Consider the following 22,724-nt stretch of genomic DNA (forward strand, 5'->3'; position numbering starts at 1 on the left):
GGCAGGCGGCCGCGCCGGGAGCGGGGCGGCCGGGCCCAGGTGCGCGCGGCGGGCGGGCGCCGCCTCCTCCGCCGGCCGCTCCTCCCCGCCGCGGGGGCAGGGCAGCGCCGCGCTCGCCGCTATAAAGGGCCCCGGGCCGCAGCCGCTCGCCTCGGCGTCCTCGGCTCCGCCCTCGCGCCGGCCACTCCGCGGAGCTCGTTCCCGCTCGGGCCCACTCGAGCGGCTCGGGCCTCGGCTACTCGGGCTGCGGCCGAAGATGGCGGCGCCGGCGGCTCGGGCCGACGGCTCCGACGCGGCGCTGGCGGCGGCTCTGGCGGACGTGCCCGACCTAGGCCGGCTTCTGGAGGTCGACCCGTACCTGAAGCCCTACGCCCCGGACTTCCAGCGCAGGTACCGCCCGGCCGCGCTCGCCCCAGCCCCGGCGCCGCAGAGCCCGACGGCCCGCCTCCCGGCGCAGGCCCCGCCCCTCGAGGCCCCGCCCCGCGCCGGCCCCGCCCCCGCGCTGGGAGGGAAGCAGCCTGCGAGGGTGGGCGTCGGGTTGCCTCCTGCCAGCGGGTCCAGAACGTTCGGAGGTGTAGGGGGCAGCTCTGTCCCGGGACTAGGGACCCGAAGCGCGGAGTAAACTTCCTCCGCATCCCCTCCCCTCCCCTCCCCGCCCCGGAAGCAGCGGTTTGCGCCATTGCGCGCGTGCTCGGGCGCCCGGTTCCTCGGGTGCTGATGCTGAGGGCGGGGCCGCCCGCGTGTGTGCTGCGCATTCGGAATTCTCTATTTCATAGCAAATACTGTGGTTTTATATCCAACAGGATTCTTTCAGGCGGCTTTTGTTCTTTCCTTGTTAATATTCTCCCTCTCAGGGAAGATTAAGCCTGTCCTGGTCACTTTTTTTCTCTTTCTCGGGCCAGATGTACAGCACTCTTCGTCGGTGTTCGTCGCTGCCACCCAAGAGGGAGAAATGCAGGAAAGCCGAACTTCTAGAGGCCGATTTAGGATGCTTTAGCTTTAGTTTGTGCCCTCTCTTGCTGTAGTAAATTGGTTTACCACAATTACGTTGCTGGGATAATAACTAGCAGTCAGCTCAACTTAAAAGGTATAGTTTTTAAGATTAAAGTAGTAGTTATCCTAGTTGCAGCAGTTACATTTGTGAGCTAAGTACACTGTGGTTTAATGCTTTCTGCCCTTTTAGCCAAGTCACTTGAGAATGAAACCTACCGTGGCAACAGAATATACAGTGACATTTTAGTAGCAGAAAACGTCTACTGACAGGAAGTAGGATTGGGGGTAATGAGGCAGGGTTGACTGGAGTTTGAAAAAAAAAAAAATCTTAGGTTCATAACCTGGCACTGTGACTTACTACTTGTATTCAATTCAGCAACTGTTTGTTAAGGATTTCCCTGTGAAGGAAAAGTGAGGGACATAAAGTCCAGTACAGCATCTCATTCCGGAGCTTGTGTAGCCTAATGAATGGGCCCTCCTCAGAGTGGTCACCTTGAGCCACTGCTCCCTTAATGAGATGATTGGGCCCTTCTATAAACCGTTTGAGAGCAGCGCTGTGAAATTGCTTTCACTTTTACAATATATGCTTTCAAAGGAACTTAGTGAGTAATCTTCAGAGTTCAAGGTGGAATTTGATTTAGAATTAGTTAAAGTTCAGAGCAAGAGATGATGGTCAAACTTTTTTGATGTGCTTATTAATGATGACACTAATTTACTTGTATGCTTTGTAGAATGGTGCTTAAGACATTGTGAAAGAAGAGTTGTGGAAATATTTTGTCTGCGTTTCTCCTCCTCCTTTTTAAAAAATGATCACAAGCAGATAAACATCCCTTGTTAAATGTTTCTTTCATGTAATTCACTTCAGCTCCACTGAGATTGAAGCGTTTATGATCCTCTTTCATGGTTTGTCAAAACTAATGAGAGGGACAAAGGCTAGAATAAAGAAATGGGGACAGTCCAGTGTTCTCGGTGAGAAGGCTGGCTCAATGGGCGCTTGTGCCTTCCTCTGACCTGGATTCTGCTTGTGGCCTTGGTTCTGAGTAATTGCCATTTTCCAGCACACATGTTCCATTTACGCATGTCAAATAGTAATTTGGCGCTTGGCAGCAGTAACTTTTACTGTTAACATTTGAAAAATAAAAATTTCCTCTTTCATAAAGTTTGGTCCTGGTTTCTTTTTCTATTTTCTGTTTATTTCTAATAACCCACTTGGACAGCGTGTCCTTGGCCTAACACAAATATACAACCAGTCAAACATTTAGGTGCAAAGTATGCTTCCTAAGGAGTGAAGAAAATTGAGGGTAGGAACAACAGTGTATAAGAATGATGATGGAGGAGTCAGTTTCTTCTCGTTGATGGATTGACTTATCCTTCCCCAGCCAACACATATTCATTAGAAATTCATTAGAAATTCTCTGTACATTTTGTTGTTCTTGGTTACCCATTCTGTAACTGTAAGACTATTGAATCAAGTGTGAGGGTCAGTAAATTATTCTGTGCCATAAAATAAAAATTTATACATTACTATGTGCGACAGTCCCTGTGAAGTCTTGTTGATTACCTCCTGAGATACCCCTTGGCTCTCCTGCTTTTTTCACTTGTTATTTATACTGCAGTTAGTCTCTGTGATTGTAATTCCAGTATCTTAGTGTTTTAAAACAGGAACGTTGAATTGTCCTGATATTTCATGCCAATGTGAGTCAGGCTGTCATGGCAGTCACTCAAGGATCTAGGCTAATGAAAGCTTCGTTTGGTAACATGCTTCTACAGTGTCAGTGGCAAGGAACAGAGAGCGTGTTGAGCTATGCACTGTTTCTGACAGCTTTAGCCTAGTGATGAGCCACTTCTGCTGAGACGTTGTGTTGGCCACTGCAAGTCAAACGTGACTTCTAAACCGTGTGGGTGGAAGAGAGAACTGACATTTGTGAACAGCATGAAGAACGACACAGTTGCAATAACACTTGTCTATACCCTCTGTTTAAAATTTATATAGTACTTTTAGATATATTATGCTATTTAATTTAATCCTCATAACAAAACTGGGAAGCAGAAAAGGTGGACATTTTTATTTTTCCTGTTTTAAAGGTGAAGAACCTGAAATTTGGTCAAGTGACTCGCTTAAGTGCACATAGCTAGTTGCCACTGGGATTACTCTTTCTTTGCTAAAACTGTTCTCAAGAAGTTCACAATGACTTCTTGGTAACATCCTGGATATTTCTTTCCTCCTCTTTATCTCTAGCATTGGACATTTTGGACTACTTCTTGGATCTGTGAAGCCATGATACTGTAGCTCTTGCTTTTCTTCCATGATTTCTGGCTGTTTCTCCTCAACCTCTTTCTGACCATTTAATATCTGAAATTCTGAAGGCTCTTCCCTAGGTATGTTTGTGTGTTTCTACTCTGTATACTTTCCCTAGGCATTCTTATCCGTCCCATGGATTCCATCTATGTGCTGAGGCTGCCCACATCTAACTTCACCCCAAATCTCTCTCCTGGTCTTAGTCCTATTTATAAATATCTTCATTTTGATGTCCTATAAGTACAAAATTTAACACGCATAAAACCGAACTTACGTTTTTTTCATCCCAAACCTGATTGTCCCTTTATACCTTATTTCAGTGTGGTATCCTCATTTACCAACTGCTCAAGCCTAAACTTATCCATAATTACCCCACCCCTCCTTTCTTCTTACCTCCAACTCCAGTCAGTAGTAGTTTTTCACGTGTGTGTCACTCTGTATCCTGCTGCTATCATTCTGCTCAAGTTGCTAGCATCTCTCACTTGGTTTACAAAAACAGCCTCTGCATGATCCGGTCCCTGTCTGTCTTTTAGCCTCATCTTTGGACTCTCCTTCTCACTCTGTACCATCTAGCCAGGGAGGGCCTAAGGGTAGAGATGCAGCTGGAATGTCTGGGGGCTATTCTATACACTAAAATATCACTAGAATAAATTGAAATCATATCTGTTTTACACTCGTACTCCTTTCTGAAATACTGAAGATTTTCATTTCTTATGTTGTGTAGGCTAAGAAGTTAGGAGTCTAGGAGAATCACTGACTAAAAGGCAGGAGAAATCAAGAACTAGAAACATTTTCTGATCTTTCTCAGAAGAGTGACTCTTAGCTTAGTAGAAGTGATTAAGTGAGCCCTTTTCTGCGTTTAATTTTTATTAATAGAAAATAATTTTTCTCACCCCATAAAATAGGTTTTACCACATGTTAAAGAATATCAATTTGAAGAGTGCCTGAATGTTTTCCTGTCTTGGATGCTACATGTTTTGGTCTAGCTGTGGGTCCAGCTATGCTTTTGTACGTGCTCTTTCTTCTGCTTGATGTGTACTTTGCTTCTGTCTTGTGAATTTCTACACGGGCTTCAAGACACACCTTAGATGTTATGTGCCTTCCCTGACTTCTCCCCATCCTTAAACCTTCTTCCCACCTCTTGTCTACCACTTTGAACACCCCCATCCTGAGAGTCAGCATCTACTGTAAGGTATTGTCTTCCTGCTCTTTTGTGTGCCCCCCTCGATGATTTGCTCCAGTAGATGGACCCTTTGCCCATATTGTTTGCTCACTGTTGTATTCTCAGTCTGTGGAACCACACCTGGCTTATAGGAAACAGTATAGTATTTGAATCAGCAAATGACTGAGTGAATGTCTGCTGACTCTGTTTTTCTCTTTTCTGTGCCAGTGAGTTTCAGGTCAACTCACCTTAAGCTGAAAGTGTTGGGCACGCTTGGATGCATAGACAGAGAAGAAGCAGTAGTTACCAGGAGTTATGAGAATGGGAATATATGTTCAAGTAAAGAGCTGAAGATAACCAGAGAAAACCAAGGAAACTGTTAGTAGTTAGAGACTTCCATACTCCACAGAGACTAAGGTTTAATCACTGAAGGAATTTTCAGTTTGGGAGAGCCTAAGGTCAGATTCTGTGCCCAAGAATGGGAGGAGAGGTTTTTGTGATCCTGAGTGTGTTAAGTATTACAATTAGAGCGAGGTCTCTGTTCCATTATAAATCAAAATAGCTTTTACATTGGTTTCTAATCAGAGCTGGAAAGTAGTTTAGATTTGGTGTATCAGCAACCACACCAAAAATTGATTCTCATAGCACAGAAGTTTTCATAGCTGAATGGTGTACTTTTTTCTCAGCGCCTGGCCAACTTGTGGGCTCTGAAGAAAGTCAAATGTCAATGATTCTAGAAGGCAGGGAGGAACCTGAAGATTACAAGATGTAGCTGGCCTGCTCCTCTATACCAGCAGATTCATTTGCCCTTTGCAGCCGACATGTCTGCTAACTCCACACTCACACCTTGATTCTCTACAGTGATGGGCAAGAGGCTTTGACCTCTTCTCGTTTTCAAAGTGCCTTAAAATGACTCCTTGGAGCATTTTGGTTTCATTTAGGCTCTGGCGCCTGCTGCACCACATCCCGAGAAATGACTCTTTATGTGGTAACTTCTTAGAGGATTCAGTCCAGCTCCCACCAAGCTGGTCCCGGTTAGACAGTGAGATGATAATACCGTTTCTGTGAAATGTGCTATGGTTTTTGACTGATAAGTATATCACGCAGCTGTTATTTGAAAGCATGGATTAAACTTCAATTATACATTTGTAGGTATTAAAGGAAAACATGAAAGTGTTTTCATTGGAGAGAATTGCTGCTATCAGGTACCTTTCATTCTAAAGTAAGTTTATTTTTTAGTAAAGAGTAGATTCTCTTCTTGTGGCGATGTCTGCTCATCAATAGGTGCTCCCCACTGTTTTGGATCCAGGGTTCTTTTGTGTTTAGTATCCAAAAGCAGCTCTGTTCTGTTTTGTGTTTAGGGGAACAGGAACCGGTACATTGACAGAAGGTAAAACTCCACATTAAACATATGTTCTTAAACAATCTAGATTCATTAATTTATCATACAGTTCCATTGCAGTTTATTTGACATTGTTTACATTATGGTGACTAACTTGTAAAACTTGATGCATTTTTATGTTTAAGTGATCAAAAGAATTTAGATTCTAAATTTAGTTTCTTTACATGTAAAATGGAAAAAAAGTATGTAAAAATATTGCTGAGTGACCATATTGCAGTGTATAAGAGCAAGACAAGGCTTGAATTTGAGCTCTAGTAAGGGCTAAGCGACTTTGAGTTTGAGAGCAAATTAATCAACCCCTGCAAACGTCAATTTATTCCCATGTAAAATATGGCTAGGACCCAATTTTAGGAATGTCTTGAGGACTAGGAATATATGGAAAGATGCTCAGTAAATAAATAATAGTCATTTAATGATAATGATGTGATTAGCAAATTAACTTTCCATCTCAAATATTAGCTAGAATATTATTTTCAGAAGATTTTCTTATTGTCAGCTTCTTTACTGCTGTATCCTGAAATCAACCGTCAGGTAAATAACATGACCAGAAATTCCCCACAACTCTTCCTTTTGCTGGTTAATGGTGCCTTTACTTTAGGGGGTTCCTTCTTTTTCCCAGTAGAGTGATTGTGTGAATGAAGTGGAGAGGTGGTGATTTTAATCATAATCTAATAGAGAAGGAAAAGAATATGTTTGAACTTTGATCTTTAATTTGGAGAGGAAATGCTAAGGCAGTTGCCAGTTTACCGTAAGCTGAAGGCAAGATGAGTCTCGGATATAATAAGCTCAAAGCTGCCTTTGTTGAGAGAGGTAGGTGCTGGCCTGCAGAAACAGAATCACTCTTCTCTGGATCTCCCTTTTCATTCTTGTCTCTTCTTTCATCTGATTGCTGGGTGTTCCTATTCTTGGGCGTCAAACAGTGGCAGGGACTTTCCTCTCCCTGGGCTCTGGATGGTTGGAGGAATGGTCCTACCAAGTCTACTCTAACAGGAATAACTTCAAAAATATGAATAAAAATACACAATAGCAGCTTAAAAGTTTGAAAATGAAAGAATTATCCAGTAGAGTCTGAAAATATAATCAAGTAATAAAAAAAAAATTTAAATTCTATATCTTGCCTTGTCTTTTATTTTTCCCTCTCTTTTTAAAATTTGAGGATTTCAGTTATTTTCAATATATTTGACTTTGCAATGAGATGTAGAAAACAAAAGAATGGAATATTCATGTGTATTTTAGTAGATCCATTGAACAATAAATTACAATGAGACATAATCTCTAGGTCTATAAGCTAAAATATGATAATCAGAGACTGAGTCTGCAAATATACTTCTTGTCTAGGTAACTTGAAGTTTTCCAAATATTGGGCAAGTGAGAATTAAATGTTTCCTTTACCAGTGAAATCATTTGTTACTCAATATTATCAGTCTAATTTTTCATTTTCATAAATTATAAGCAACTAGTCACAGGTTATATTTAATTATGAATAACTACATAATACAGATACATCCTCTGTTACAGAAACATAATAGAATCAGTTATGCTTTAGGTCTGTGTAACAGAAAACCCAGCACACCCTCAATTAACAGAAAATCCCACAAACTGAGAGTTATTGAAATAGAAGTTTGTGTTTCTCACAGAGAAAGTGAAGGTGAGAGGTTTAGGCCTTGGCAGGGACTCATTCTTTATCTTTCTCCTCCGTTCTCATTAGCACGTGGTCTTCGTTCTTAGCTTAGAAGATGGCGGGGCACAACTACACGCGATCTTTCCAGCAGGAGCATGTGCTAGCTTGCTATGTGCATTTTAACCAACATATGTTAATTGTTTGTAAACTCCATCTAGTTCTTTCAATTTACAAATTATTCACCAGAACTGTCCCACGGTCATCCTTACCTGAAAGTGAGCCTGAGTAATCAAGGCTTTTGGTTGCACACACGCCTTCCTGAGATATGTCCTTTTGCCTCACAGCTTCCCAAGGCTCTTTTTCTTGCTCCACAGAGGAGACTGCGTCTGGCGAAAGATGAAAAGTCCCAGTGAGACCGTGTCATAGTTCCCCAACATCACATCTGTGTACAAATCCTTCTGGGCCGAATCCAGACATTTCCACTCCTGGGAGACATCTGGGTCACGGCTTTCACTTTACTGGACCTGATCTATATTTTTTTGGATTCTTTTCCTGGGGAAATATAGAGATTTTTGGCTGCCCTGGTCTAAAATGAGCCGATCTGGTCTCCTTAGCCACCTGGCCCCGCAGCTTGGGAGTACCACTATCTTCTCTTTTTAATTTTACAGATATTTTAAATATGAGAATGTTTTGAAAGGAAATGAGTTTGTCAATTACTAATAATTTTTCCATGTCCTCTTGGCCTCATTAAAAAATGATTTATCTTTAAGTTATTTGAAGAATGTAGTATTTGTGAGGTTAGAGAGAAGAATTAAGTTGAAGATGTCAATTAATTTATGCTCAATCATTAAAATATGAATTGTCTTTTATTATCTAATGACATACAAGCTTATGGGGCTTTGGCATTATACCTTTCTATGCTTTTCTTTTTAAAGTTTAAGATGTGTAACTATTGTTCTTCAGAACATACTTACTACAGATTTTTCATATAAATAGAGGATTTTATCCTCATAGGCAATTTTAACGTGTTGTCTTTCACAATGGGACCAAAGGGGAATTTGTGGAAGAATGCGATTCCTCTTTGATGTCAGAATAGAAGATGGATGATCTGGGGTCATACTACTTTTCTTTCCTAAGACATTATGGGTGTTTTATCTGTGATCATTCTATACGACTATGTTTAGAGGTAGTTCATGTTGGTCATTTCTGTGCTTTTTGTTTTGCAGCTCTTATCTTTCTGCATTATAAATCTCTGATCCTTTGGTTTGCTTATTTGTAATTTTTTGTTGTTGACAAATGGATGTCTTCTGTCCTCTTGACCATTTCAGTTGGCCGTGCTCTTTGGGTTGTTTAAGTCCTACTTGCTGGTGATAGGAGTGTAGTAAAACTAACGGGTCTTCTTTTGCTTCATTTCCCTAAAGTGCCTTTTATTGAAAACCGTGCTATCCATGCAGAATTAGGTAAACTTTTACTCACAAAGACAGCACCTAAGTGGCAAGTACTTAGAATCAAGAGTGTTATAAAAACTGAAGTTTGGTTCTAGCAAGTTCAAAGTACGTTTAAAGTTAGAGGACATTTAAAAATATAGTGAATTTAGAGAATTACAAATTGTGTTAGAAAAATTTTTTTTAAAAACATTATTTTGAAATACTTATAGACTTGCAGGAAGTTGCAAAAGAGTACAGAGAAGGCTCCTGTACAATTTGCCAAGCTTGCCCCAGTGGTAATATCTTGCTTAACTATATTGCAGTATCAAAACCAGCAAATTGACATTCATAGTCTACAGACCTCATTCAGGTTCCACCGTTCATTTATTTGTGTGCGTATACTTCTTTACAAATTTATCATGTCTATATTAATGTCACCACAGTGAAGATATAGGACTATTCCATCACCAAAGAGGAACTCCTCATTCCTTTATAATTATACTGTCCCCTCTCACTCCATCCCTAACCTTTGGTAAGCACAGATCTATTTTCCATCTCTATAATTTTGTTCATTTTTAGAATGTTATGTAAATTAAATCATCAATATGTAATCTTTGGAGGTTGGCTTTTTTTCACTCAGTCTAATGCTTTTGAGATCTATCCAAGTCACATATATCAATAGTTTTTTCCCTTTTATAGTATTTTGAATAGTATTTCATTGTATGGATATACCACAGTTTGTTTACCCATTCACCTGTTGAAGGACATGTGGATTGTTTCTAGTTTTTGGCTTTTAAAAATAGTGCAATAAAGCTAAGATATGAATATTTATGTGTGGGTTTTATTTTTCTCAGAGAAATGACTGCAGGTGTGATTGTTGGGTCATATGCAAATGTATGTATAGTTTTATACGAAATTTCCAAACTGTTTTCCATAATGGCTGTACCAGAAGTGTATGAGGGTTCCAGTTTATCTGCATCCTTGTTAGCATTTGGTTTTGTCACTTTTTAAATTTTAGCTGTTCTAATAAGTGTATAGTGATAGACCATTGAGGTTTTTAATTTGCATTTTTCCGATAGCTAGTTATATTGGAAATCTTTTAAAGTGTTATTTGCCATCTGTATATCCTCTGGGGAAATGTCTGTTCATGTCTTTTGTCCATTTTTTAACTGGATTGACTTTTCTTTTTTTAACCTTTGAATTTTGAGACTTCTTTATATATTACAGATACAAGTCCTTTGCAGATATTTAGTTTGCAAATATTTTCTCCCAGTCTGTATCTTACCTTTTCATCTTCTAAACAGTCTTTCACAGAACAGAACTTTTTAATTTTGGTCTTCAATTTATTGAGTTTTTTTGTTGTATGGATCATGCTTTTGTTGTCACGTATAAGAGTTCTTTGCCTAGCTCTAGGGTCTGAAGATTGCCTCGAATGTTTTTTCCTGGAAGTTTTATTGTTTCACATTTTACCCTTAAGTCTATGACCCATTTTAAGTTAATTTTTGTATAAGGTTTGAGGTTTAGGTTGAGGTTCATTTTATTGCCTATGGATAATTTGATTCCTCTTTTTTTTTTTTAGTGAGGAAGATTGGCCCTAAGCTAACGTCTCTTGCCAGTCTTCCTCTTTTTGCTTGAGGAAGATTGTCCCTGAGCTAACATCCGTGCCAATCTTCCTCTGTTTTGTATGTGGGATGCCACTACAGCATGGCTTGATGAGCAGTGGGTAGGTCTGCACCTGGGATCTGAACCCATGAACCCCAGGCTGCTGAAGCAGAGCGCACAAACTTAACCACTACACCACTGGGCCTGCCCCTATTTGATTCCTTTTTAGGATCATAAACTGACAGACTTGTACTGGGGAGCCACCTGACCAAAATTAAATTAGTTTTTAGTCAGATTTCACTGAGATATGTGAATGATAACAATTTACATAAACTATAGATTGTTGAAAGCAGTGGGAACTAGTTAACCTGTCAGTTTCTTATTTCTAAGATCTTATTTTAACTTTTGATTATCATTATAAGACAGTCTCAAAACTTTAGGAAGCAAGGGAAGAATAATTTGTGAAATATACAATAATTCATTCCCAAGTAGATACCTCATGTTGAGTTTTTTTAGTTTTAATTTTCATATTTTTCTATTATGTCATAGCATTACTTTATTGATTTATATTCCAATCATGTGTAGATATTAATCTATATAGTAGATTGAATCTATAATTTTAATTTGACTTTTTAAGGTTTTTCCTATTTTTTACTTATACTTAGAACTCACTCATTTGTCAGTGTTATATATTCTTCAGTTCTACTTTATAAAAAATATTTCTTTTAAAAACAAGTTTCATTCATTTTGTCTGTTTACTTGACTTAAATGATGAGTAAGTCTCCAAAATAGTTTTGTGTTATACTCTCCTTTATACGAATGAATTTGTTAAATCTTACCTAAAGTAATGTCAGTATTTCCTAAGATTAGTTGCTTTTCATCCAGTTGAAATTAGCCTGGGTTTAGTTCAGTCTCAATCTTTACTTGGATGTGTGTCAGGATTCAGTGTGCTGTTAATATATTAGAAATCAGAGTGTGTCCATTTCCAGAAAGAAATTGGTTAGATGTTAAGAGATGGAAGTTGTTAGTACATTTATTGGGCAAAACTTGGAAAATTTTTGAAGAAGATAGCTAAAAATTTACCCACCTAATGCAAAAGTAAAGTGGAATCTTTGAGGATTTGTTCCTTCCACAGTGCTTACTCATTATGATGAGTTAGATAATAAACGCCCAATAGGGACTTCTGCCAACTCTCCTGATAATAAATTCTCATCATCATCACAGTAATACTGATTATTACTACAATTTACGTGTATGTTGTTTTATGTGCATTGGGTCTGAGCTCTGCATTTCTGAGAGGCTCCCAGGTCATGCTGATGCTGCTGTTTCACAGCTAATGTTTTGATTAGCAAAGCATGGCATGGTCCCAGCCTCAGTTTAAAACTGAGTTAGTATTGGACCAAATTTTATTTTGTAAATATTTGTTGTATGTTCTGATTTTTTTAAAATAAGTGATCCATATATACTAATATAGTTAACCAGATAATTTAATTTTTTAATGGTCACAATGATTTTTCTACTTGTAGGTAAAAGGGGTTTTATTTTAGCATTATCAAAGTTGCTTTTTCTTACATCTGCATTGTGAGTTTCGTGGTTGCCTATGAGTCTTTAGGACAAGATACAAAAGAGGACTACATAGAGAAAATTATTCCCCTGACTGGTGTTCCAGGGGATACAAGGGCATCATAAGGGCTGTTTCATTAATGTACTTATTTAGCAAACTATTTTCGACATCCTCTTTGTCCAGTCATTTTTCTATGTGCTAGCAGAACAAATATGAGTAAGGTAGGCTTCCTACCTGACGGGAGCTCAAATTGGGGAGATGCACAAGTAAATGCTGTTATAGTGAATATTTGTGCATGAAATTCAGTGTGGGAAGGATGAAAGCATGCCCTGTTCTGTTAGGGAAGAAGTTCATTTGAATTGCCTTAAATTCTGGAAGTTATTTCTCCATAAAAGGAGGACTGAGTCTTGAAGAATGTGGACAAAGTCTGTGAGACTCGTTTTTGGAAAAAGTCAAAGAAATTGATAGCTAAGACATTAATCTTCGTTAAAACTATAGACCTTTACACAGCTTTTGTTGCTTTTAAATGAAAGTTTAGTTGCAAAAATGGTTCGGTTGCAATATGTGCTTGTGTAAGAATTGCCACATTGTGTAAGAACTGAAACCTCTAAAATAGTTTATAAATTATGTTTGATATATCAGTATGTTTCTTTATAGTAGATAAGCCCATTTTGGAAGAGATTGTGTGCTGTTTTTAGAGGCAATTCCTAGGTAAGTTAAGGGCATCTCTTCCTGAATGAATCAGGGGGACATTTTCATGAGTGCCACCCAGTGGAGAGGGTCCCAGAAATGTGAACAAATACTGAATGTCCCCTGCTGACCCCACTCTAAGTGTCTCACCTAGATCAACGCTATCCAACAGAAATATAATATGAGCCACATAGGGGCCGGCCTGGTGGCGCAGGGGTTAAGCACGCATATTCTGCTTTGGTGGCCCTGGGTTCGCCGATTCGGATCCTGGGTGCGGACATGGCACCACTTGGCACGCCATGCTGTGGTAGGCATCCCACGTATAAAGTAGAGGAAGATGGGCACAGATGTTAGCTCAGGGCCAGTCTTCCTCAGCGAAAAGAGGAGGATTGGCAGCAGTTAGTTCAGGGCTAATCTTCCTCAAAAAAAAAAAAAAAAGGAGCCACATATGTAATTTGAAGTTTTCTAGTAGCCACATGAAAAAAGGTAAAAAGAAACTGATAAAATGAATTTCATAATATATATTTATTTAACCCAGTGTTTTCAAAATATTATTGTTTCAACATGTGATTAAAAAAATGATATCACACTTGTTTGTCATACTGAGTCTGGAATCTGATGTGTATGTGCTTACAGCACATCTTAATTGGGACTGGCCATGTTTCCAGTGCTCAATAACCACATGTGGCTAGTGGCCACAATGTTGGAGAGTGCAGGTTTAGATTAACTATTTGGTAGAGAGCTTTTATAGAAAGAGTTGATATGACCTGTAAAGACATTGAAAGGGGAGATTGAGGAGGGGGAAAGGTTCAGTCAGCTCTCTGTTCATGACAGAAGAAAGTAGACTCATAGAGATTCTGATTTTGCCTAAGAGAGGGAGTCAGCAATTACTGACCCGTGACTGTTTTTCATACTTGAAGAGAAATAAATGGATGGTGTCTTAAATGTCAACATGGAGTTATGCCACATGCTTAATTAACTGGGGCTAACTAGCTAGCCACATCTTCCCCAAGTTAATTGGCATGTCTCCTCCACATTGCCCTTTTCACTGAGGTGATTCTTATTTATATCATATTTTTGTATGCTAAATGCATTACATCTGTCCCATAAAGCAAAAACAAACTCAAAACAAAACATGGGTCAGCCAAGGTAAATCTGGTCCTTCGTGATAAAGTGACTGAGATCAGGTGGCTATTCTGTGCTCTAATAGCCTTAGACCTTTTGGGGTGTGCCAACCTCCTTTTGACCCAGCCCAAATAGCAGCTGTTCCTAACTGTTGCCCCGAGCATCTTGCTTTAGCGACTCATTATGACTTGCATTATTCCTGAGTTGGTCTCTGCTTGTAAGAGAGGAGAGTTGGACGGATTGCTCCTGGATCGCTGTTCAAACTGTCCACAGTGTTGTGGGTGTGTGTACGTGCATGAACACATGTGCGTCTTATGCCCTTTTCATGATTTGCTTTTATTTCCTCTAGATGGTAGTTTCTTCAGTGTTTATGCTTTTTATTTGTTTTGCACCTACTCACTCTGCATACTTAATAGTTACCCTTGTAATAATAGTTAAAAACATTACCATTTATAAAAGTATTCGCCCTCAAGAGCTGTCAGTCACATTCTTCCTGTGGAATGCTCTTTTCTTTCTCTCTTTAGTGTTGTGTTTTCCACACTGTAGCTGCTCAGTACATGCTGACTCACTGAGCATCCCTGGGATGCTGGATGTGTGTTTCGAAGTTAAGAAGAGAAGAATATGTTTAGGGAACACATTATTGTCTTTCAGGTGTTTTCCATAGAGCTTAGAGTAGAGGTTTGTGCTCAAGAGGTGCTTTGCAAATAGATATTGACTGGGGGTCTGGTCCGACTTGTTCTGTAATATTAGAAATATAGAAATATTTATTACCGTAGTTGTTGGAGGGTCCCTGGAAACGCTTGGAAGTAATTCTTCTACCGTGTAGTGGCCTGTGGGGGGCAAAACCTCTCTCGCATACAGCTTAACCTTTCTCGTGTCTAATACTACTCAGGAAGAAGATTGTAATTTCTTCATTGTGCTTTTATCAGGTTGCTGTTCCCAATGCAGTTAGTGTAATTTTTCATTTCCTAACAGTCCTCGGGCAATTCTGTTTAACATGCTTTCTATTTCAGAACATTCTCCTATTTAAAAAACTTCTTTTGCCTCAAGCCTAACATGCTTTTCCAGCCAGGCCAGTAGTAATTTCTATCCTTGCTGGCGTCATTCACCTTCCCTGTTAAAATTCTGTCTGGATTTCCCAGGAATGTCTTTTTTTGTGTTTATGGCATAGCAGACGCTGGGATGCCTATGCTTTCTATTTGTTGAAATTACTTTGGTTCACAGAAATAGTTCATTTTTATTACTATGCAGAAGACAGGCACAGTTTTAATTTTTATTTCAAATCTGTTTGAGTTTTCTACATTGTAAACCAGACTTTATTTTCTTAATGAATAGAATTTTGACTTTCCACCTGAACTTTTAAAGTCGTCCACAAAGTTTCCTTGAGCAATAGTATTCATACTAGGATGAGAGACTGTTTCGCTTTTGCTGATTTAAAAAAAAGGGCATTCAGGTTCATTTAATAGGTGGCACATTCCCTTTTTAAGGCGGCATCTGAAAAGTGAATGAAACAAATTATCTAGATTGCCATCCCGAGTGATCATGAATTAGTCTTGATTTTGATTTGAGATAAGACAGTGTTCTAAGCTGAGGCTCTTGAGGCTGCTTTTGGGTCTCAATTTGGTAATAATGACATTCTCGAGGGCAATTTAGGTTTTTAATGGGGAAAGTCTGGTAAACAGAGGTGTGTAATGGGAAAGCCCTTGTTCTCTTATCCTTGGCCACTTCTGGCTTATGCCGAGGTAGATTCTGAAACATCTATTATAATATCAACATTTTCAGGAGATTCCAGGGACTGTCTAGAGGCCTAGGGCTCAACTAAAATTAGAACTCTGGCTCTGCTATAAATATGTATTATACATTTGTATCATATATGTTATGTGTGTGTTCATGTGTATATAAATGGCTTTTGTATCATGTCTTAGTTGGAATAAATGTTTTCCTATTCATTGTGCTATTTGTATACAAACAGCAGAAAATGGGAGTTTTCCTCTCTTTGGGGATAGTCATCTTGGTGTTAAAAAGGAGAAAGGAAGCATGCTTCTTTTTTGGGTTATAGTTTGCATTTTAAATTTCGTTGCTGTTCCTCTCAACTTCCATCTGTGTTGACATTTGGGAATTTTGTCGTTGCTCTTTCTCGAGTAGAGTGGAAAAGCTTAAAACAGAATTTACACTTTTAAATACAACGGAGGCTCTATCACATCATGATTCATTCCAGGTCTGAATACTTCTTCTTTGGCTTAGAAAAAAAAATCAAACATTTTGTTGAGCAAAATGTTTCTCAAGCTTATGACGCTACTGATTATTATGCATTATTAACAACCATTTTTGCATTAATGCAAAGTTCAGGCTGAAAATACAATGATAAATATTAAAATTTTAGGCACTTAATGTTTTATGGCATCAAAGAAATGTTTCATATAGATGTATTGTTAGTTAATTGCTATTTAGTAATGACATTCACTTTACTTTTTAATTAAGATTCATTTATAACCTAGGAAATAGTAAAATGTGAATAAGCCGCAAATAGCTGGATTTAGTGCTATATGACTTCTGTTGGCTCTATACTCTGTTTTCTTTTTTTTAACTTTCTGAATCCCAGTCCATTGGCATTTTGTGTGTTGGAGAATGTGTGTGTGTGTGTGTGTGTGAGAAAGAGAGATGTCGTGTGTATATGTGTGTGTGTGTGTGTGTGTGTGTGTGTGAGAGAGAGAGATGTCTTCGCTGAATAATTAGTGGCCTAGACCTCAGCCCAGTTGGGGCGGGTTTGGCTGATTGATTCCTGCTGTAGTCCGTCTGGACTGCTGTAACAGAACACCATAGGTTGGGCGGCTTAAACAGCAGAAATTTATTTCTCACAATTCTGGAGGCTGGCAATTCCAAGATCGAGCCACTGGCAGATCCAGTGTCTGGTGAGGGCATTCTTCCTGGTTTGCAGAGGTCTGTCTTGTATCTTCACTTGGCAGAGAGGAAAGGGAAGCAGCAAGCTTGCTCTAGTCTCTCCTGTAAGAGCACTGATCCCATTCATGAGGGCTGCCCTCTCACGACCTAATCACCTCCCACCTCCCAATACCATCACACTGGGGTTAGGATTTCCACATACGAATTTTGGGAGTGCACAAACATTTAGTCCCTGACAATTCCCTAAGGATCTTTCCAGCTGTTAGTGTTTGTGTTGGATTCTTTTTGATAAAATTAGTTTCTAGATTTTAAACAAATTGTATGTGTGTGGGCACACACACGTGTGTTTTCCAGTGCTCTTAGGCAATACGTGAGCGGGTCCTTCTAATTTCCTTCTGCAGCCATGAGACTAGTGATCATTTAACAGAGGAATTGCTTTTAATGACAAGGACTACATGATTTAAATTAGGGAGTGGTAGATTTTTGGGGACACTATTTTTTTTTGAGGAAGATTAGCCCTCAGCTAACTACTGCCAGTCCTCCTCTTTTTGCTGAGGAAGCCTGGCTCTGAGCTAACATCCGTGCCCATCTTCCTCTAGTTTATACGTGGGACGCCTACCACAGCATGGCTGCCAAGCAGTGCCATGTCCGCACCCGGGATCCGAACCAGCGAACCCGGGGCCGCCGAGAAGCGGAACGTGCGAACTTAACCGCTGCGCCACCGGGCCGGCCCCTTGGGGCCACTATTTTTAACTACTGTGAAAGGCAAAAAAGAAATAGTGCAAGTCTCCCAAAATTTATCTTCAAATTGGAAAGAGTGAGACCATTAAATTTTCCAGGGTTCCTGGGAAGCAAGGCAGAGGCCTGGTTATAGGCAGATATAATTCATTCAGTGGTTAGCATGAGAAGGAATAGTTAAGCTATTTATTTCCTTAAGAGCATTTACTGCATTTTAGATTTTGTTATAAGAAGTAATAATAAATACAGTGCTAACTCTGGACTGAACAGATACAAGTGGTTGTCATACCACCAATTAAGCATTCATTTTCATAACGTTTTTGACAAGACTCTAAGCCATTTCTTTTCACCTTCCTCCTTGCCTAGTCATCAGAAATCTGCAAGCATGCTTAACTTATAAAGAATGAAAGGATGCAAATAATTTATACCAGATTTCTTTGTGTTGTATTGTGATGTTTCTGCGTAGCACTATGTAGTGGAATTGGTGTACGTTAGTGAGTGTATTAATAAGGAAGAATTTGTTTCTTAAGTGAATGCATACATGAAGTGTAGAGACCCCACAATGTAATTTCTATATAATCTTAATAAAAGCTAGCTTTGGAGTAATTTGGGAGACAAATATACATTCATTAGATATTGGCCATATTTTCATGGTAACTGAGCCTTTTATCCTATTTCCGTTCCTCCTGTTGGCGTTCCCTCGGTTCCATTTCCATTCTACGACCTTTAGTTGATTTTCTGACTGGTCAGCTAACTAGAGGTAAAGTGATAACAGCTGATAAACTTATGTTATACTCATATATTACATATATTTAAATGATGGTGTTTGCAGGCTGATTTAAGATCAATCATCTGGGAATTTATGAGAGTTTCAACTGTGAATGGGAGGATTTTTTTTTTAAAGCGGTATCCACCCATATGTAATGCTGGCCCTTAAGAAAAGCCAAAACAAAATAAACAAAAACCAAAACTTACAATCATGACCTACCTGGTCACAGGTTAGAACAAAGCTAAGATCTAATTATTCTTTTCTTAGTAAATACACAAGGCAGAAGAGAACTGTGAGGGAGGGAGATTGCTGCAGTAACTAGCAGAAGGCCACATGGTAGGGCCTGGAATTGAATGTGGGGAGTATAAGATAGCTAAAGTCATTATATTTTGCTTTCTCTCTCAAACAATGCAAATAGCCAAGAATAGTGCCTGTGGATCACCTGTGGGTCTTGTTAAAATGCAGATGTAGTAGGTCTAGGGTGGGGCTTGTGAATTTGCATTTTGGAAAGTTTCCAGGTGATGCTGCTGGACCACAATTTGAGTAGCAGGGTCAGTAATGCCTGAAGTTGCTCATTGTATTCACTGTAACAACCCCCTCCCCCTAGGAGTATCACTTTCTTCCTTTCTTTTTCTTTTCTTTCTTTTTTTTGGCCTTAGTTGACAAAACATATTTACCTATGTTTTCAATGGAATCATAGTCTTTTAATTTGTTATAAAAATCCTAATTTCTTGTTTTTCTCCTGTAGTGTTTGTAATGCATAAAAATGCATTATTGCCAGTGAAATTCTTGCAAATCTTTCAGCTCAGGTTAATTTTGTGCTTTTATCTCTATTTTACAATTAAGGAGCTTGTGCTGTTGCTACCGTGAATGACTCATCTAAGATGGTAGAAATTTCTCTCTGTAAGGGCTTAACTCAGTCTAGTCATCTTCACATTGTGTGAAAATATCGCATGTTAGAACAAACAGATATTCTAGTGATCATTTCAGTAGAAGTCGCCTTGCTTGTTTCAAAGCACCTTCCTTATGTTTCTCAGGGGTTTTTTGCCTGTGGAAGAAAATTAACATGTCAGGTTTTCACCGTACCTGAATCATGATTTAGACTTTCAATTAGGAAATCATTCATTTTTGCATCCAGCTTTTCTTAACATCATCCAGCATCTGATACGTCTATGTCCACAAATCCAGAACAGGAAATGACTTTTGTAATCCACTGGAGAAAGTTAATGCAAGAAAATATATGTTAGCAAGATGCTCTAGAAGTGATCGTTACCAAGGGAGTTTTGTACATTTTACAAAGGGGAGGAAGTGCACATAATGATTAAGAACATGGATTTTGGGGTGAGATTAACTGTCAATTTTGGCTCTGCCTTGGGACTTCTTTTTATTTTACTGAGCCACAGTTTCTTCATATGTGAAAATGAGGGGGAAAAAATACTTACGTGCCAGAGTTCTGAGGATTAATTTTTGTGGGAAGATGCATTTAAGGCCTTCAGCATTGTTGCCTGGCAGATACTGAATACTGAAATAAGTAGTATCCAATGTTAATATTATTTCATACCACGTTTTCTTGGAGCTAAGACAAAATTCAAGTGTGAGTTAGAAAAAAGTGGAAAAGTCTAGGTTAAATAAATACCCTGCAATATGTAATAGTTAATTTTTATTTTTAATTGTTTTTATGGGCTATCGAAAGGAAGTATAGAAACTTAAGCAAAAGTCATGCCTAATTTATCTAATGTTTGGATATGTGTTTATAGTTAAAAACAAAAATAAGAAAATTAGCAGAAATATTTTCTAAAAGGAGTTGAAGAGATAAATCAGTCTGCAAGGGATGACAAGCCAAGGTAAAATTGGCTTAACCCATTTGAGAAGCCTCATGGAAAAGACTCAAGTCAATAATGAAAACACTCTCAATAAAATCAAGTCAGCTGGAAAGTCAGTGTGACCACATTATTGTGTTGCCTACACAATTGATGGACAGAGTTAACTACTTTATTTTTCTATTAAGGAAAGCCGGATGCTTAGATCCAAACTCTCCTGAAACAGGCATTAACTCACTCAGGATTTACCAGACAGTATCTTAGGTTCTAGAAGGTGTGCTTCTGTCTTTTGTTCTTGAGCAATTACTGCATAGTTGGAGGTAACAAGAATAATCCAGTGATAAACACTAGTATGCAAAACTTACCTGATAACCAAGATGTAAATAAATTCCTAGTTCTAGGAGGCATGTAGCCAGAAATTTTTGATGAGCTTCATATGAAATATTTTGTTTAAAATACAGAAACTGGCTTATTGATAGGTTGACAGTATATGTATGTTGCAGTAGTTAAAAAGCTGAGGCTTGGGTCACTTGGCCTATGTTCACATCCCAGCTCCCTAACTTATTAATTAGGTGACATGAATAAGTTATTCAACTTCCTTAGCCTTTAATTTTTTATTCTGTAGCATGGGGATAATAATACCAGCTTTATCAAGATTTTGTGAGGATTAAATGAGATAACCCTTGTCAAGACTATCTGTTTAGAAGTAAGTGCTCATTAAATATTATTGATGGTTATAAGGAGATATGGATGATAAAGCGATCTTAGGAAATACATTCCAGTGTATAGAGTTTTTATGGTGCAATAAGGACAAAACTCATAATCATACCCGATCCCTAAAAGTTTGAATTTTTCTCTAGATTTCTCTCCTCCACCCACTACTGTAGTTTTAAATCAGTGCTTTCCAAAATAATTTTCATAAATATTATTCAGTCATAAAAAATGAGGAAATCCTGCCATTTGCAACAGCATGCATGGAACTCGAAGGCATTGTGCTAAGTGAAACAAGTTGCACGGAGAAAGACAAATACTGTATGATATCCTTTATAAGGGAATCTAAAACAAACAAACAAACTGATAGAAAAAGAGACTAGACTTGTGGTTACCAGAGACGGAAGTTGAGGGCAGGGGGAATTGGAAGAAGATGGTGAAAAGGTACAAACTTCCAGTTATAAGGTAAAGAAGTACCAGAGATGCAATGTACGGCATGATAACTGTAGTTAACAGTGCCGTGTGATATATAGGAAAGTTGTTAAGAGTAAATTATGAGTTCCCATCACAAGGAGAAATTTTTTTTCTTTTCTTTTTATTGTGTCTATTTGAGACGATGGCTGTTAGCCGAACCTATTGTGATAATCATTTCACAATACATGTAAATCGAGCCATCATGCTGTATGCCTTAAACTTACACAGTGATCTGTTTCCGTTATTTCTCAATAAAACTGGAGGAAAAAAGGCATACAAAATAAAAGCCTTAGTTTTTAATTTACATTCAAAAGATATAAAAATACTGTGTACAATTGCTATGAAAGTTTATAAATGCTTCCTCTCAATTTCAATACTGACCTTGTCATGGACCAGTGATAAACAGTTGGCAGCTGAGCACTGCTTTAAGTATCATGTATATAGTAATTTACTTCAAAATTCGTATCTACCCCAATCCTTTCTCTGACCTTTAGATTCACACTTTCCATATTTGGAGCTGACCCTCTGTCTCTTTTGGGTAAATAGCATTACATATCTACCCAGTAGAAATCTCTGTTGTCATTGATTCCTCTCTTTCCTACCCTCCCCATCAGTCCATCATTTGTGTCCTATTGAATCTTACCATTGTTTTACATCTCTAGTGCTAACACTCTATTCAAAGGCACCATCAATGTCTGATCCAATTTGGAACTGGACTTCCTGCTTCTACTTTCCACCCCTCCTTCATTCTTTATATATCTACAAAAATTTTTCTAACAAAGTAAGCTTGTTTATAACCTTTAGTGTCTTTGTGTTTTAATTACACTCTCCTTGGCTGAATGGTGTGTAACAAAACATTTTCAAAGTGTTAGGAGGCAATTGCAGCATTCCAGGTAGGTGATATGGTAGCTTTGATTGGGGTGGTGGTTGTATAAATGGAAAAAATAATACTGATTTGAGAGATTGCCAAGTATTAAAATCAATATGAATAAACCAGAGGCACAGAGACCATTTATAGGTTCTAAAGGGCAAGGAATACTGTTCTTCTTGGGATCTACCTGTATGCCTCTCAATTCCTTCAGGCTCATAACTGAGTCAGATCTTAGCCTTCCACAGGGATGACTGGCATATCAGCTAGCAAGCTAATTTGTGTCCACAGCAACCCAGAAGTAATGTACTGGGTTGAATTCTGAGGAAAGTAGACTAAGGAAGATGGAACATACTGATAGGAGTATACTTAGTTCAGATTGAGCCAGATTTATTGATGTGAGTGTTCTTAACAAGAATCTGGATTTAATGTGTTAGCTCGAGCATCTGCAAGTGGCTCCAAGAATTTGCTTGATTGCTTTGACTGGAACTTGGGCTCAACAATGGCTAGCATTTGATGAAGTTGAGATACCTGAACATTCCTAGGCTGTGGAGGAAG

At 38.8% G+C, this 22,724-nt stretch overlaps 1 protein-coding gene across 2 annotated transcripts in view; it reads left to right on the forward strand.

Annotated features, from left to right (window-relative positions):
* Positions 1 to 132: 132 nt before the first annotated feature.
* The window catches only part of GBE1 (1,4-alpha-glucan branching enzyme 1), a 246,815-nt gene continuing 224,223 nt past the window's right edge, over positions 133 to 22,724 (forward strand). Inside the window, exon 1 of one of the 2 annotated variants that reach the window (XM_046648014.1) lies at positions 133 to 390. In XM_046648014.1, coding sequence (XP_046503970.1) covers positions 257 to 390 — 134 coding nt within the window. In that variant the 5' untranslated portion in view covers positions 133 to 256. The remainder of the gene's footprint in view (positions 391 to 22,724) is intronic. The other variant, XM_046648015.1, reaches the window with a different exon arrangement.

Source organism: Equus quagga, chromosome 21 (genome assembly GCF_021613505.1).
Source record: "Equus quagga isolate Etosha38 chromosome 21, UCLA_HA_Equagga_1.0, whole genome shotgun sequence".
Lineage (NCBI taxonomy): Eukaryota > Metazoa > Chordata > Mammalia > Perissodactyla > Equidae > Equus > Equus quagga.